The sequence below is a fragment of the Notamacropus eugenii genome, chromosome 2, assembly GCF_028372415.1.
Source record: "Notamacropus eugenii isolate mMacEug1 chromosome 2, mMacEug1.pri_v2, whole genome shotgun sequence".
NCBI classification, from domain to species: Eukaryota; Metazoa; Chordata; class Mammalia; order Diprotodontia; family Macropodidae; genus Notamacropus; species Notamacropus eugenii.
This window is the reverse complement of record NC_092873.1, coordinates 539,242,777-539,258,573: the sequence shown is the minus strand read 5'-3', so window position 1 is coordinate 539,258,573 and position 15,797 is coordinate 539,242,777. Positions and strand designations below refer to the sequence as shown.

The 15,797-nt window shown below is 42.9% G+C and overlaps 1 protein-coding gene across 1 annotated transcript in view; it reads right to left on the bottom strand.

Moving 5' to 3' along the window:
- Positions 1 to 14,491: 14,491 nt before the first annotated feature.
- GIPC2 (GIPC PDZ domain containing family member 2) overlaps positions 14,492 to 15,797 on the bottom strand; it is a 60,985-nt gene continuing 59,679 nt past the window's right edge. The window contains exon 6 of the mRNA XM_072649929.1: positions 14,492 to 14,832. Coding sequence (XP_072506030.1) covers positions 14,678 to 14,832 — 155 coding nt within the window. The 3' untranslated portion in view covers positions 14,492 to 14,677. The remainder of the gene's footprint in view (positions 14,833 to 15,797) is intronic.

The window sequence follows — 15,797 nt, the reverse complement described above, 5'->3', positions numbered from 1 at the left end:
CTCATCTGTCCAATGACCAGTTTGGACTAGATGAATCACTCTGGAACCAAGGATCCCATGATATTCCTCAATTCGTTCACAGCCTCTTTTTTCAAAAATGAAAGTGAGTGGGAGGGAGGGAAAGAAATGAATGGTGGGGCTCACTGAGCGATGATGACGTGACTTCTCCTGAGCCGTAAGTACACTTGGTACACAGCTGGCAGAGGGGGAGTGTCACCACACAGCTATGTAAGTTCCATAAAGGATCTCCTGAATGAATAGCCCTTAAATTTCAGAAGAGCAGCGAGATTTAAAATTTGCAAAGCACTTTACAAATCTGATTTCATTTGTTCCTCACAGTAAGCTTAGGTACGTGCTATTATTATCTCCATTTTACAGATAAGGAAATTGAGGCTGAGAGGCTACATGACTTGTCCAGGATCTTACAAATAAGGAAATGTCTGATTATGTCCATGTATGATGGTCAGGTACAAACTATAATGTTCAGTCGATATGATGAAAAGAGTCAAGCTAGACAATTTTCTAAACAGTTGTTTTCTTTAAGGAAAGTTACTGAGGAAAAATAATAATAAATAACATAAAAAGGAAAGTCACTGAGCACCAGAAGCATATTTCCAACTGAGAATTGACTGGCCCACCCACCAGAAATCCTCTGGCCGCTCCCAGAATGACTGAGTCCAAGACTTATAAGATTGATCTGGAGAAGGACTCCCTCTAATGTCTCCTCAGGGAAGGGGCATCCAGCCTCCACAGCCTCTTTGGAACAGTCCATTCCCTTTGGGCACAGCTCTGATCTTTAGGAAGTTTCTCCTTCTATCTACCAGCAATGCCCTTTTTTGCAGTCTCTATCCTCTGCAACCGTCTGGAGCCAGACAGAATAAATGTCATCCCTCTTCCCTATGACACCCCTTCCAATTCTTAAAAACATCAATCATGCATTCCCCTCCCTCCAGATTAAACACCCTGTCCACATTCTTTCAAGGGTTCCTAAGGACCTGGGTTCACATCCTAACTCAGACACTTACTAGTTATATGACCTTGGGCAAGTCACTTAACCTCTGTTTCCCTCAGTTTTCTCAACTACCAAATAAAGAGGTTGGACCATATCACCTCTAAAGTCTCTTCCAGCTCTCTGTCTCTGATCATGTGTACTCCACATATCCAAGATGAACTTGTCTTTTTTCTTCCTGAACTCCTTCTCTTCCTCCTCTTCCTTTTCCTTCTCATCTTCCTCCCCCTCCTCTGTCCCCTGGCTCTGGCATCTCTATTCATGGCAACACCAGCACCCTAATCATGGAGACTTAAAACCTTAACAGCATCTTGATCGTGGGCTTTGGGTCACCTGTAAGTTCATTGGGAGTCAACAGGGACACAGCAGCCCACACAGCTTATGCCATCTTGGGCTGCCTCAAGGGAGGCAAGAACTTCCAGGGCCAGAGAGGTGATGGATCCCCTGAGCTCTGCCCTCGGTAGTCCAGATCTGGAGCATTGGATTCAGTTTGAGGAAACTAAAAAAGACATTGGTAAGCTGGAGTAAGCTGGCGAGGGACCTACAAAGAATGGGCTTGTCTAGCCTGGAGAAGAGACAGGAGGAAGCTGACATCTGTCCTCAAGTATTTGAAGGGTTGAGATACAGAAAAGGGACTAGAGCCTCTACATCTCTTGTGGGAGGTGGGAGTGTAGTTAAGCTATGGCTTGTTCGGGGCAGCTAGGTGCACCATAGTGCACAGAGCACTGAGCCGAGAATCCAGAAGACTCAACATCATGAGGTCAGATCTGACCTCAGACCCTTGCTAGCTGTGTGACCTTGGGCAACATGTTTTCCTCAGTTTCCTCATCTGTTAAGTGAACTGCAGTAGAAAATGGAAAACCACTCCAGTATCTTTGCCAAGAAAACCTCAAATGGAATATTATTGTGGTATAAGAAATGACAAATGGGATGATTTCAGAAAAACTTGGAAAGACTTACATGAACTGATGCAAAGTGAAGTGAACAGAACCAGGAGAACATTGTACATAGTAATAGCAATATTGGACAATGAAGAACTGGGAATGACTTGGCTGTTCTCAGCAATACAATGATCCAAGACAACTTTGAAGAACTTCTGATGGAAAATGCTATTGGTCTCCAGAGAGAGAACTGATGTCTGAACACAGACTGAAGCATAGTCTTAGCTGGCTTTCTCTGGAGGCAATCAGGGTAAGGTGACTTACCCAGGATTATACCAGTAAGTGTCTGAGACTGAACTGAACTCAGGTCCTCCTGACTCCAAGGCCAGTGCTCCTTCCACTGTACCACATAGCTGCCCCTTTTTCTTTCTTTTTTCTTTCTTTTATTTTATTCTTGCCCAAAATGACTAATGTGGACATGTTTTACATGATGGCATTTGTATAATTACCATTTCCGGAGGGGAGGGAGGAGAGAGGGATAGATTTTGGAACTCAAAACTTCAAAAAATTAAGGTTAAAAATTGTTTTTCCATGTAATTGTTGGGTTTCTGAAACCCAAATCAGGTCACAAGGAGTCAGACATGACTGAAATGATACAACATGGCTTTGTTATTATAGCAAAGATAAGTTACACAACAATTTAAGGTTTTGCATATGTTAACTCACTTGACTGTCACAAAAACCTGCGAGGTTGGTGTGAAGGCTTTTCCGACTTGATGGAAATCCCTAACTCCCTACAGGAGGCCTCCATCTGAGGGTCACCAAACCCATCTTCACAAGGAAATAGGAAAACCATAGGAGGCAGGTGCATTCACTGTGAAGCAGCCTCAGTGCTCAAGCCTCATTGGTCCCCTCTGCCCCTTGGGTTGGGAGGCAGGAAAATGGGCTGCCCCCCAATACACTCAGGCCAGTCGTCTCTCCAATGGGCCCCTCATGCCTGGGCACCATCCCATGTTTTAACTTCCTTTTTCGTGTGCTGTCTTCCCCCTGAAGACCATAAGCTTCTTGAGGGCAGATACTAACTTGCTTTTTCATATTTGTATCCCCAGTGACTAGCACATTGTGGACACTTCCACTAACTTGTACCACTGCCCAGTTATCCCCTTGTACCCCAGAGAAGCCCCTGCTCACTGCATCACTAGTGTCTGGGGGCTTCTTTGCAGCCAATCTGATCCTTGACTGAAGGAACTTCCAAAGGAAGATCCAGGAACAATGGGTATAAGCTTCCAGTGATATGGAGGTCCCCTTGGCCTCCTCAGCAGTCCCCTGGCAGAAGCTGAACAGCCATTTGTTGGCTATGATATAAAGGGAATTTCAGCTGAAATTCTGTGATTTTTTTCTTCTCCCTTAAGCTCAATATTCAATCACTCACTAAATCCTGCTGTCATCATAATCATCTCCTGTTCCACTCCCATCCATTCTCAGTGTTACCAGTAAGATGCAGGCCTACAGTAATTTAAGGTTTGCAAAGTGCTTTGCAGATATTATTTCATTGGTTCTCCCATAAAAACCCTGTAAAGAAGCTGCTCCCATTATCCCCATTTTACAAATGAGAACACTGAGGCAGGGGAGAGCCATACCCAAACAAAATATCTAATTTTAGTGCTGGACTTCTGTAGAGAACTGACAACATTACCGTTACAATCAGAAACATAGATGCAGGTGGACATCACTCTTGTGAATTGAACTTGGCTCTCTTCCACACAAGAGGGACAGCAGGTCCTTGAGTCTCAAATAACTGAGGTTGGAAGGAGTCTCAGAAGGCATCTAGTCCAAGACCACATTTTACAGATGAGGAAATTGAGGCCCAGAGAGGATCAGCAAGTTGTCTGAGGTTATACAAGTACTAAGTGGCTGAACAAGGGTTCAAACCCTTTGACTCCAATTCCACCCCACTTCTATTACACAGTGTCACAAAAGCTTGACTTTTAATGCCAGCAATGTTCTCAAGGCAGGAACAGTTTTAGAGATGTGTCATCTTGTCTTCAATCACTATGATAAAGCTTCGTCAGAAGTGAAGTTGATCCCAACCCTAGCCCAAGGACCTAGCCCTGAGCCAACAACATTTCACAAGCCAGCATACAACCCCAGCAGGGGAGGTACCTGTGGACTGGCAAGCTGCCACATTATCACTCTAAAAGAATGACAATAACACGCATTCAAATATTAGTATTCCTATGTTACTGATCTGACTGGAGCAAAGGGGTTGTCCTGGACATCAATGCAAAATCATTGGGGGGGCAGGCGGAGCCAAGATAGTGGAGTAGAAAGACACACTTATGCAGTGTCTCCCCACACAGCCCATAAAATTCCTGTAGAGAGGAACTCTCAACAAATTTTGGAGCAGCGGAAGTGGAGAAAAACAGAGTGGAGGAGATTTCCAGCCCAGGGTGACCTGAAAGGCCCACAGGAAATGTCTGTTGCACCTGATGCAGAGCAGAGCTCAGAGCCCAGCCCAGCCTTGGCCACGAGGTGCAGCTCCCGAACAGCCCCTGGGGGCAGAATCTCCAGTCACAGAATCCCCAGTCCCAGCAGCAGCAGGTTCGCAGATCCCTCAAACCAAGGAGCCAAAGGTCAGTGACAGGGTTTATTCAGCTGGCCAGAAAGGGAGAAGGGCCTTCCATAGCTCCGGCCTTAGGCAGCTGCCACAGAGGCCACATACACAGAAGGCCACTTCAGCAGGTGGCTGTGGAGAGGTAACTGCTAAGATTCTGGGCACAAAAGTCCCTCTCTGAGTCCAGACTAGTACACGCTTGATTGGACCACCTTGGAGGAACTGAGATCTTACAGATTCCCAGAGTATACCCTACTCTTGACAAAGGACACAAAAGTCAAGGAACTGATTGGGGAAAATGCCCAAAAAAGGGGAAAAAAATAAGACTATAGGAGATTACTTTCTTGGTGAACAGATACCTTCTCCGAGAGGGAGCATTCCACCAATGCAAAGGAATGGAAGTGGGAGATCTGTCATTAAGTGGGAGGAAGAGCAAAAAGACTGGCAAGGTAAACAGAGGCAAGATTATAAAGAGCTTTAAATGTCCTTGAGTGATAGAGAGTTATAATGAAACATACCTCCTGCCTCCTGACAGAGAGGTGGGTGACTACAGGGGCAGACTGTTATATACATTGTTAGACTTGGTTATTAGATCAGTTGTTTTTGCTTAAAAGTTTTTCCCTATTACAAGGAAAAATTCACAGCCTGGGGTAGGGGGAGGAACCTCTAGGTCCCAAAATCACTGCAGTGGAAGAATAAAAGATGTCATAATTAAAATTCTGCTTTAAAAAGGAAGTAACCATTTAGGAACAACTGTTGAGTATTGTTCTTGCATACAACTAGGAAATAAGAAATACAGGTAACGGGGTATAGAAATTTGTCTTGCCCTACAGGACAAAAGAGAAGATGGGGATAAGGAAAGGGAGGGATGTTAGAAGGGAGGGAAGATTGGTGATAGGGGTAATTAGAATGCTCAGCGTTTTGGAGTGAGGGAAGGGGAGAAATGGGGAGAAAATTTGGAACTCAAAATTTTGTGGAAATGAAGGTTGAAAACTTATATAAATAAATAAATATTTTAAAAAAGGAAGTAACCAGAATAGCCCTGCTCATAAAGTTAGAGAGAGTGTCTTCAGTAATAGAAACTCACAAAGTTCCTCCAGAAACACATCCGACCTTTAACTGACTCACCAGATGATTTTAATAAACTGGGGATCAGGGAAGATACAAACTATTTTTCTGTTGTTTCCCTAGACGTCCCTTTGTGTGTGTGAAATGAGCCTTAGAGGCATGCAGACTTCGTCTGGCTCCTATAAAACCAACTGGGAGAAACAAATTCTAATTATGAGTCCATCATAAAAGCTCTCAAGATGGCCCCTAGAATGGGAGAAAAACTCTCCTGTGGCAACAATCAATTTATCTGGAAATTCCAGGGCCAAGGGAATCCAGGAGGCAATCAGAGGAGCATCCAAGCTTTACTTTTATTATCATCTGTTATGTTCATCCATAGATCTCTAGAAAAAGACCCATGGTTTACTGTGGCCAATTGTTCTAATACCACCTATTAGATTAATTAGATTAATACCACGTGTGCCTAGAAGATGTTAGTTCTTCAATAATGATACCATTGATGTGCTTTCCCAGCCAGATTGCCCCCCTGGGAGTAGTAGCCATCCAAGTTACCTCTTTTCCCTCGACCACTGGTAGAGGGAGTCTGTGAGACCTTGGAGTTGGAGAGAGGAGTGATTTCCTTGTGCTTTATCTCAGCATTCTGGCTCAGAAAGTGTTTTTCCACTTAAGTTCATGTGTCATCTGGTTTTATCTGGTTAAAGGGAGTCCTCAGATGGGGGCTCATGAGCAACAGTTTTTCATGAATGCTGCTCAAAGCCTACCTTGAGCCTGGTGGAACAGTAAGGGCTCCTTTTGAGGTTTGGGTCACACAACAATCACAGACAGTTGAAATTAGAAATCAATGATTCCCCAGCCACTCCTCTGTTAGGGTTTTGCGAGGCCATGGAGTGACTTACAAGAAACATGGATTTACGCAAAAACTTTACTAAACCCAAGCATCCTGGGCCATCTCCAGTCATCCTGATGAATATCTGGTCACTAGATTCAGACGGCTCTGGGAGAGAAGTGAGGCTGGTGACCTGCACAACCCTCCCTCACTCAAAACAAAGTCAAGTGCAAGTCATGTCATCATTTCTCTGATGGCATGGTCTTCTTCAGCAACGAAGGACGAACACAACAACCAAGCCCACACAATTCTGTAACTGTAATTGCAATCCTTTACACAACAGCCAGCTGAATCGCCCTCTACAGGAAAATTTCTCACTATCAGGGTGAGACTGCTGGAGAGATATAATAGTTTGGGGGAAAACATATCAGGCCTCAAATTTTTAAATGTATCCATAGGTTATGATTTTTGACCCAAGAAATGTATAAAATGTAGCAAAAGTACAATTAACTAAATAGTTTTTGCCTCTCGATGTCAACTGGACTTTAAATCCTAAGCAAACATTTAAACTCTTTAGCTTGGGGAATCTGAGGAGGGGAGACCAGCTCTGAGATATCAATGGCATCAAGAACTCCCAGAGAAGAAACTCCTGTGAATGTAGATTGCGCCTCCTCTGCATCTTCTTTGGAAGCTGCCATCTGCATCCGATGCTAGGCTTGAACATATCCATCCCTGACTCTGAGGCTGGCCTACCCTTCAGGCCATGCTGCCCCTAAGCTAAGAAAATAAAAGTCCTGGGGTGTGCATGTGATTTCTAAGTTGAGTTACCAATGGTCACAGAACAAGTGGCCTTTAAAAACATCTCTCACATTGATCTAATATTTACCGATAGCTTTAACTTTAACTCTGTCCATGTTCATTTACAAGACACATTAGTCACTGTGTTTCAAAGACAATCAAACAGCTGTGGGTAGAAGTGGGATGCAGTGATAGAAAAACCATGGGAAGTATTTGGCCTAAAATCTTCAACTGCTCCTGTGGAATATACAATAACATTCACATTTTTCTAATTGTCATTCAACAACATGGCCCCAACCCACATTTACAGATTCATCTTGATATTCCACCCCATGATCACCTGCCCACTCCTCATAGACATGGCTTTGCTTACCTACTTGGGATACTTGAAATGTCTTTCCATGTGTTGGAACTGTGTGACCCTGGGCAAGTAAAGCAAACTCTGAGCCTTGGTTTACTCATCTCAAAAATGGAAATAATCACAGTACAGTTATCCCCTCCACATTCCAGGGATTAGAGAATGGAAAATTTCCATTGTTTATTATCTTATCTTTCAGTCTAAACTGCCCCTACCGACCAAACCTCCTCAGTGGTTTTAGGACACTCAGGGCCCAGGGCTCAAACCCCTCCCACTAAGAAGGCAAAGGATGAGCCACCTTCTTGTGGGAGCATCTTCCTCCTTCCCTAGCCTCTGCAACTTACATACAGAGTCAAAGTTTTCTCCAAAGACAGTCTCTACTTCAGGCACATTTCAGTGCTCTGTACAGTTTGTTCCCCTAACTCCTTTCTGGCCAGGTCTCCAAAGACACCAACATCCTTTCCCAATTGAGCCAGGAAGGCTGGGCCAGGGAGGCTAGGTCAGACAGCTGAATTCCTCCTCCCCATCTAGGTCACTTTGGGAAAAGCAGAGTCTTTAAAAATAATTAACTCTATTTAGGGGAGAAAAAACAAAATTGGCCTCATGCCCTTGTGTTCTCCAAACATCCTCCACACAGTGATCCTCCTCAAGTCCAGGTTGCCTCCCGTCATTCTATTACTGCCTCACTCCAGTGGCTCCCTATGAGATTACTGGAGATTCAGATCTAACCTCCTCTTGGGCACTAAAAGCTCTTTCCAGCCTGGGTTCTTCCTACCTTTCCAGTCTTCCTCGGGGCTACTCTTAGTCCCAGACTTACCGGTCTGTCTGCTCACTGTTCAGGGCCTCATCTCCCATCTGCACCGCCTTTCACTGGCTCTCCCTCCAAAGTCCTAGCCTTTAGGATCCCTGGTTCCCTTTGAGAGATTGAGCTCAGGCATCACTTTCCCAAGTGGCCTTCCAGGCCCCCCAGCTGCCAATGCCTCCCTCTCTCTGGTTACCTTCCATCTACTCTATATATGCTTTCTATTTACTTATGTACATATGTGTAAATCTCTCCCATTAGAATGCACACTCTTGAGGTCAGGGACTGTCTTTGTTTTTCTTGATATAGCCAACATTTATCACTGTTCTCAGCACATAAGTGATGCTTCAGCACATACCTCTTGATTTGTTTTTCTCCAAAATTAAAACCACTTACAATTCAGACCCTAAAACAGCACTGACTTTGCTTCTCTTTGAGATGACAAAAACTAAATTAGCAATTTTTCCCCATGAAAATGTTTTTATTTTAAAGAATCATGAGACCCTTACATGTCTGAAATACAAGGAATATTTTGAACTTAATGCTGTAAAGTATTTGGTTTTGGTTCTAATCAAACTACTACACTGAAGACATCTGGAGGACCTGCCACACTGAACAGTGTCTACACTAACCAGTCACATACCATTTAAGCAAATCATTTTCTTCAAATGTACTTTATGAATGATTCTGACTAAAATCTATGTGTGGTATTGAAAAGGGAAACAAGGAGGAGAATGATAAAAATACTAAAATATACACCCAGTTTCCAGTGCAATCTCTTTGAAGTTCCATTCGTTGTCTTGAATTAAATATATTGGGACAGCTAGGTGGCACCATCATGCATCGAGCAATTGACCTAGAGTCTGGAAGACACCTTCTGTAGTTCAAATCTGGCCTCTGGCACTTACTAGCTGTATGATCCTGGGCAAGTCACTTAACCTTTGTTTGCCTTAGTAGACTGAAAAAGGAAATATCTTTGCCAAGAAAATTCCAAATAGGGTCACAAGGAGTCAAACGTGACTGAACAAAATTGAAAAATATTTTCATCTTTATATCAATGGCATACAGGGCACTGTGCCTGGCACTGGGAATATGGACCAAAAGGAAATAGCTCTTAGGAAGCTCCTATAATGGGGTTGGGGCAAGGAGGATTTCTAGAAGCACATTGAAAAAATAGGTAAGATAGTTTGAGGAGGGAGATAACCCAGGGTGGGGGGAGGGAGACCAACTATTACAGGAAACTCTGATAGAAAATACTTCCCTAAGACTGCTTTTGGGAAACTAGCTTTTCTTTGAGGCTGTAGTTCTATAGTGTGGCAACCAGGTTCATACAGATTAGCCCTGGATGCCCAAAAGTTGCCCCCATTTTCATCTTCATAGTAAGGAAGAACTAGGAGTCATTTCCCAGAATGCAGCTTTTGGGTACTTGGAACAAGGATGATCTGTGACATTTGGGCCAGTCCATTTCTCCAGAAGCTTTCTATTGGCATGACCTGGGCAATAGTTAGGACAGTTCCCTCAGCCTGTGTCAAGAGGCCAATGAAGTTCTGCTTTCCAAAGGGCATGCAGGTTAGAATTCCACATCCTGTCCCTGTCACTTCCCAGTAGCTCTCCTGACCCAGCGTCTTCAGCTTGTAACAGAAGCCATTTCCTATCAATGTGCTTTTAGGCAAAACTGTGGGCTACAACTGAGAGAGACACTGCACAATGAGCACTTTGAGATCTTTGGGCAATCAGAGAGATCTACTTTTCCAAAAGAAATAAATTGGGTTTCTTTGTTAGGATGGAGTAAATGACTGGTAAAGACCAGAGTGTCTCTCCCCAGGCTTGATGAAACCTCTCTCTGGCACTAAAGGGAGAAAAAATAGCTCATCCCGACTCAGCAAAAGTTTGTTTGTTCTAGTGATGGGGAAAATGTTCCAAGTTCAAGCACTAGGGAGACATGAACTCCTCATCTCTCCAGTGTGGTTTGGCTCATTGGGCACATTGTATACCGGCTAAGGTTTCTGTAACAAATTCTGGAAGTGGATTTTACTATAGGATTTTGGTCTTGGAATTGACCACAAATTCAGTGATCGACCATTTATAATCATCAGAAACGTACATGACGTGTCCAGAACAATCAAGATTCTTTCACAAAAGAGATTTTCAAGCATGCAGGCACTTGGTAAAAATATCAGTGTTGCCTAAGCATTCAATCGCCTCAAGAATGCCATCCAATGCTTCCCAAAGGAAATCAAATAAAAATACCTCATCCTTGATTAGAAAACCATTTCCTGATATGAGAGCAAACTGAAGGATCCTCCAAATATGTTCAGTGGTGCCAGCAAGACTGCATGCCTTCAAAAGAAGGAAAACTAGCTCGCAGCCCATTAATCGACATACGTCAAATATCTTTCTCTTCTGCACAAACAAGTAACCACCCTCTGCATGAAGTTTCCATAAAGGAAGCAGGCACACTCATACACTGTTGGTAGAGCTGTTAACTGGTCCAACCATCCTGAAAATAAATTGGAACAATATGGAAAAATGCCACTTAGTTGGTTTAGATCCTTTGACCTAGCAATGCCAACACTGTTCATATACCTCAGGTAGGACAAAACAGAAAAGGAAAAGCCCCTCCCATATATAGCAGAATATTCCTGGCAGTGCTATTTGTGGTGGCAGAGAATTGAAAACAAGATAGGTGTCTATTGATTAAAGAATGATTAAGCATACATGGAGATTGAGAAAATCTGTGATGCAATGCCTTCCAATAAAGGAAAAAGAAATGATGGGTGTGTTAAGAGAATTGACCTCTTAACATCCAGATGGAGGGGAAAGAGTCTCTCAGTCATCAGTAGAAAAACTGTTGGTAAATGAGGGATTATTACTGGAATGGAACGTTTTTGTGAAATAACAAAGGATGACTGAAAGAAATTCAGAGAAATGTAGGAAGCCTGGTATGAAGTAACAAAAAGGGGAGTCGGCAGAGCCAAGAAAACAATGCACAAGCGACCACAACGCAAAGCAGAACAACCCTGAAAGTCAAGGGGAGTTCAGGCTCCTTTTCATGACCAATCTTGGTCCCAGTTTTCATAGAGAAATAGGTGAGCATGACAACAAAATCCTGAGGATGCCCCCAGCTCTCCTCACTTTGGTCATAGGCTGCTTTTTTTCGTTATGAGAGTCAATTCCTGGGGGAGATTGTAGGGATGGAATTGTCTCAGGGCAGGGGAGGGGAGAATGAAAAACACCAAATTTTAAAAGAAATGTGTTAGACTAGAGTACCTCCAAGATCCCTTTGACCGGTAAGACTGAATATGAAAGTCACTACCTTATTGAATTGCTCATCAAAGATCAAAATAAAATCATGAAGCTCTCAGTTGAGGGGGTTTTTTTAAACTTCTTTCAGCACAAAAAGGTCTTAAACATCTGTAAGCAACAATGAAAAGGAACTTATTGGAGAAAAATATTCTTGCTGGCTCAACTCTGATCCAAGAGGTCACGGAGACCTAAAAACCCCAACTCTATTCAACAAACATTTTGAGCGTGCACTCTACAAAAATCTTGATGTCTGACAAAGACCACTTCACCTCCTTTAAAACTGTACTCTTCAGGTGCCTACCTCCCTCCCTAACACTGAGCATTTCATCTTTTGTTTTTGCGGACCTGTGGTTCAGTGCCCTGCATCGTGGCTTAAAGAAAATGGGAACTTGCATCGAAACATTCAGATTAGAGGGTGGAGTCTCACAGCTGTGAATAATAGCTTGTAAATTTCTAAATTTATATCTGGCATCAAGTGAGATTGCAGATTGTCTCAAGAAAGAACTGCTCACGTTGAATGAATGCAAAGTAATTGAGAAACAGAAGGCTATTCTCAATTCTTGTTTGCCCATGTTAAGTGGTCCCTGAACAATCCCCTTCCTGAGAATCCTCCATGTTACATTTCCAGAAGGTATCTCTCATCCTACCATGAAGAGAAAGGGTTAAGGCTCAGATAAGCTGGTATTTTGAAAACTCCTAACTAAAGGGCTAAGACCCGATTAATGGAAGATGGGGTAGCTGCATTCTTGTGAAATTCCCTCCCATAGCAACCAGAAATTCAACATTCTCTAAGCTACTCTGATTATACACTAGGGATTCTTGAACCTCCACTTCAATTTGTGTCCAGATGCCATCAAACTAGGCTTGATTCAAATGATTAAGCCCATGCAGGTGCGTGTCAAAGGCTGACATTTCTAAGGAAAACAACAGGGCTATGTGGGCAGCAAGCCAACTTGGGAAAGAAGTGACTCCTGATTTCCTGGGATTTGTTCCTTACAGGTTGTTATTTGTGATGACTGGAATAGCAGAGAGTAGCTTTCCACATAGCTTAGAGAGAGTCCTCTGGAGACATCATTCTCTGACTTATTAAATGATCTCTGCCAAAACCATTCATTTGCCTTCTATCTCTCATTTTTTAACTGTCCAGTAAGCTTCATGGGGCAATCATTTGTCCCTAAATGAAGCATGAGGCTTTGGGACCATTGTGTAAAAACCAGGATCATTAAATCACGCATTAGATAACAGCTCCATTTTCTACCATTTCTTCACTTCCAAAAAGATCTGTCTGGAGGCAACATCTCAGTTCCTGAAGATTAAAAAGTTACAATCCATCTTCAAGAACAGAAAAAATCATCTCAAGTCAATGCCTCAAATATAAAGATATTGCAAAGAATATAAACCCACAACTGGAGGGAGAAATGTTGTTGTTGAAATGCTTGTGGTGTAAGTGCATATTTCTCCCTACTTGTCTTCCTTCCCCACTAATCAGGCAGCTAGAGAGCCCTGTGGATACAACACTGGGCCTGGAGTCAGGAAATTCAGTTCAGTTGTTGTTCAGTCCAGTCTGACTCTCCAGGAGCCCATTTGGGATTTTCTTGGCAAAGGTACTGGAATGGTTTGTCATTTCCTTCTCCAGCTCATTTTACAGATGAGGAAGCTGAGACAAAGTGGGTGAAGTGACTTGCCCAGGGACACACAGCTAGTAAGTGCCTGAGGCCAGATTTGAACTCAGGAAGATGAGTCTTCCTGACTCCAAGCTCAGTGCTCTATCCATTCAGGAAAGACTAAGTTCAAATCTGATCTCAGACATTTAGGGTTAGAGTCAGAGGCATTTAGGGTTAGGGTTAGGGTTAGGGTTAGGGTTAGGGTTAGGGTTAGAATTGAGTGCATTTAGGGTTAGGGTTAGGGTTAGGGTTAGGGTTAGGGTTAGGGTTGGAGGCTCTGCTTGCCTCAGTTTTCTTATCTGTAAATGGAGGTAATAATTGCACCTCCCTCCCAGAGTGGTTGTGAGAATCCAATGAGATAACAATTGGAAAGCATCTGACGTACAGTAAGCATTATACAAATATTAGCTAGTTATTAATCAACAAATAACCAAAAAAGTACCACCTGATTCCTATGTAATTAATGTTTACAAGATCAATGGGTTCAACTGAAATATGTAAGAGCACCTGTGAGGAAAGTGAGGACTTCACCTGATTGTGACAGTCTGAGGGTCCAGAGGGATGGAGTGAATTTCTTCCTAACCCCTAGTAACTTGAAAACAATGTGCCTGGCTCCTAGGAGACTTTGAGGAGCATCCTTTATCCTCAGACTATCTCCTAGGTCAGGAGTGGGGAACCTGGGGCCTCGAGGTCACATATGGCCCTCTAGGTCCTCAAGTGCAGCTCTTTGACCAAATCCAAACTTCACAGAATAAATCCCCTTCATAAAAGGATTTGAGCATTTAAGGACCTAGAAGGCCACATGGCCTTGAAGCTAGAGGTTGCCCACCCCTTCTTAGATTCACCTGAGAATAGGAAGAGAAGTGATTAACATGCTAAAAAAAAAAAAAAAAAAGCCCAATCCCAAAATGTCAGCCCCATAATTTCCTTGCACAGTTTAAAATTCTGCAAGTTACACAGCAAGAGTAAAAAGCTATATGTCCACTGTGAAAAATAGAGAACCTGAGGGTACAGAGTGCAGGAAGCTTGTCCACCTGCAAATGGACCTCAAATTTACATCTGTAAGCTCACTGGGTGGATGGTTCCATTGGTAACAACTACTGGGTGATGGCACAAATTTATAACACGGACCAGTTATTTAAAAATTACCCAGAAACCAATGCAGTGGGTTTTTCTTTTTATTTATTCATTCAGAATAAATGTCATAAATATACACAACCAATCCAATGAGAGCTCACAATCGCATTAGAAATCTCATTGTACACGGATGCTGTCGATGGTGCTTCAAGAAATGGTCGTGACAGTTGGGAGCTTCTACTAATATAGGCTTTCCCCAAAAACGCATTTGGTCTCACTGTAACCGCCCTTGCTTGGCGTCACCGATGGTACCCCATACATCAAAGACAAATTCATCTGGAAATGCAAAGTCTCCAAGAGTCTCGTCCAGCGCTACGGCAAATTCATCGGGATTCAACTTGTCTTTTCCAACTTCAAATATTGTTGTAGCTGTCAAAAAAAGGTGGGGGTGGGGTGGGAGAAGAAAAGGTAAAACTTTTTAAAGCATTCTTTCAAAAAATAAACGTCAAAGAACAGGAGGAAAAAACACGGTGCTTGCTAAATACAGTAACACACGGGACTGGTTGTTCCAGTCATTTGGTTTTTATTATTTAGGGTTATGGACTATGAAGAAGACCTAAAGAAAAAAACTTATTTATTCCAGTTGCAAAAACATTCCAGTAAAGCATAAGATATTGTAAATAATGTAAAATGAACTGTAAATGTGCAGCTCGATGATACTGGGCTTGGAATCAGAGATATCCATCTTGCTGAGTTCAAATCCAGCTTCAAACATATACTAGCTACGTGGCCCTGGGCAAGTCACTTAACCCTGTTTGCCTCACTTTCCTCATCTATAAAATGAGCTGGAGAAGGAATTGGCAAACCACTCCAGTATCTCTGCCAAGAGAATCCCAAATGGGTCAGGAAGAGTCCCATATGATTGCAAATCAACTCAACAACAACAAATTATAATTTAATAACAAGAATCAAGTCGCAGAAAAATTCTGTTCCCTCATAAGCAAATGGGTGAGACTCCCTCCATTTCCAAGGGGCGTGTGGGAAAAAACACTCTAGGATACTTCATGAGGGAGCAGGGAAGCAAACACAAGGAAACAGAGGAACACTCCCTCTTCTCTCAACATGATGTCAGTTGTGGAAAGAGGACTGGATTTGTAGGGATCGGGGGGATTGCATTTGGGAGGACACCAAGCTCAAATCTCACCTCTACCACAAGCTGTGTGATCCTGGTTAAGTACCTTGCCTCTCAAAGTCTTAGTACATGTTTCTGTAAAAGGGCCCAATGATACTTGTACCATCCACTTCCCATGGTTATTGTATGGGAAGAGCTTTGCAAACCTTAAAGCAATCTACAAAAACGCTCGCTGTGGCTACGTTAGCAGGTTTTGTTCACA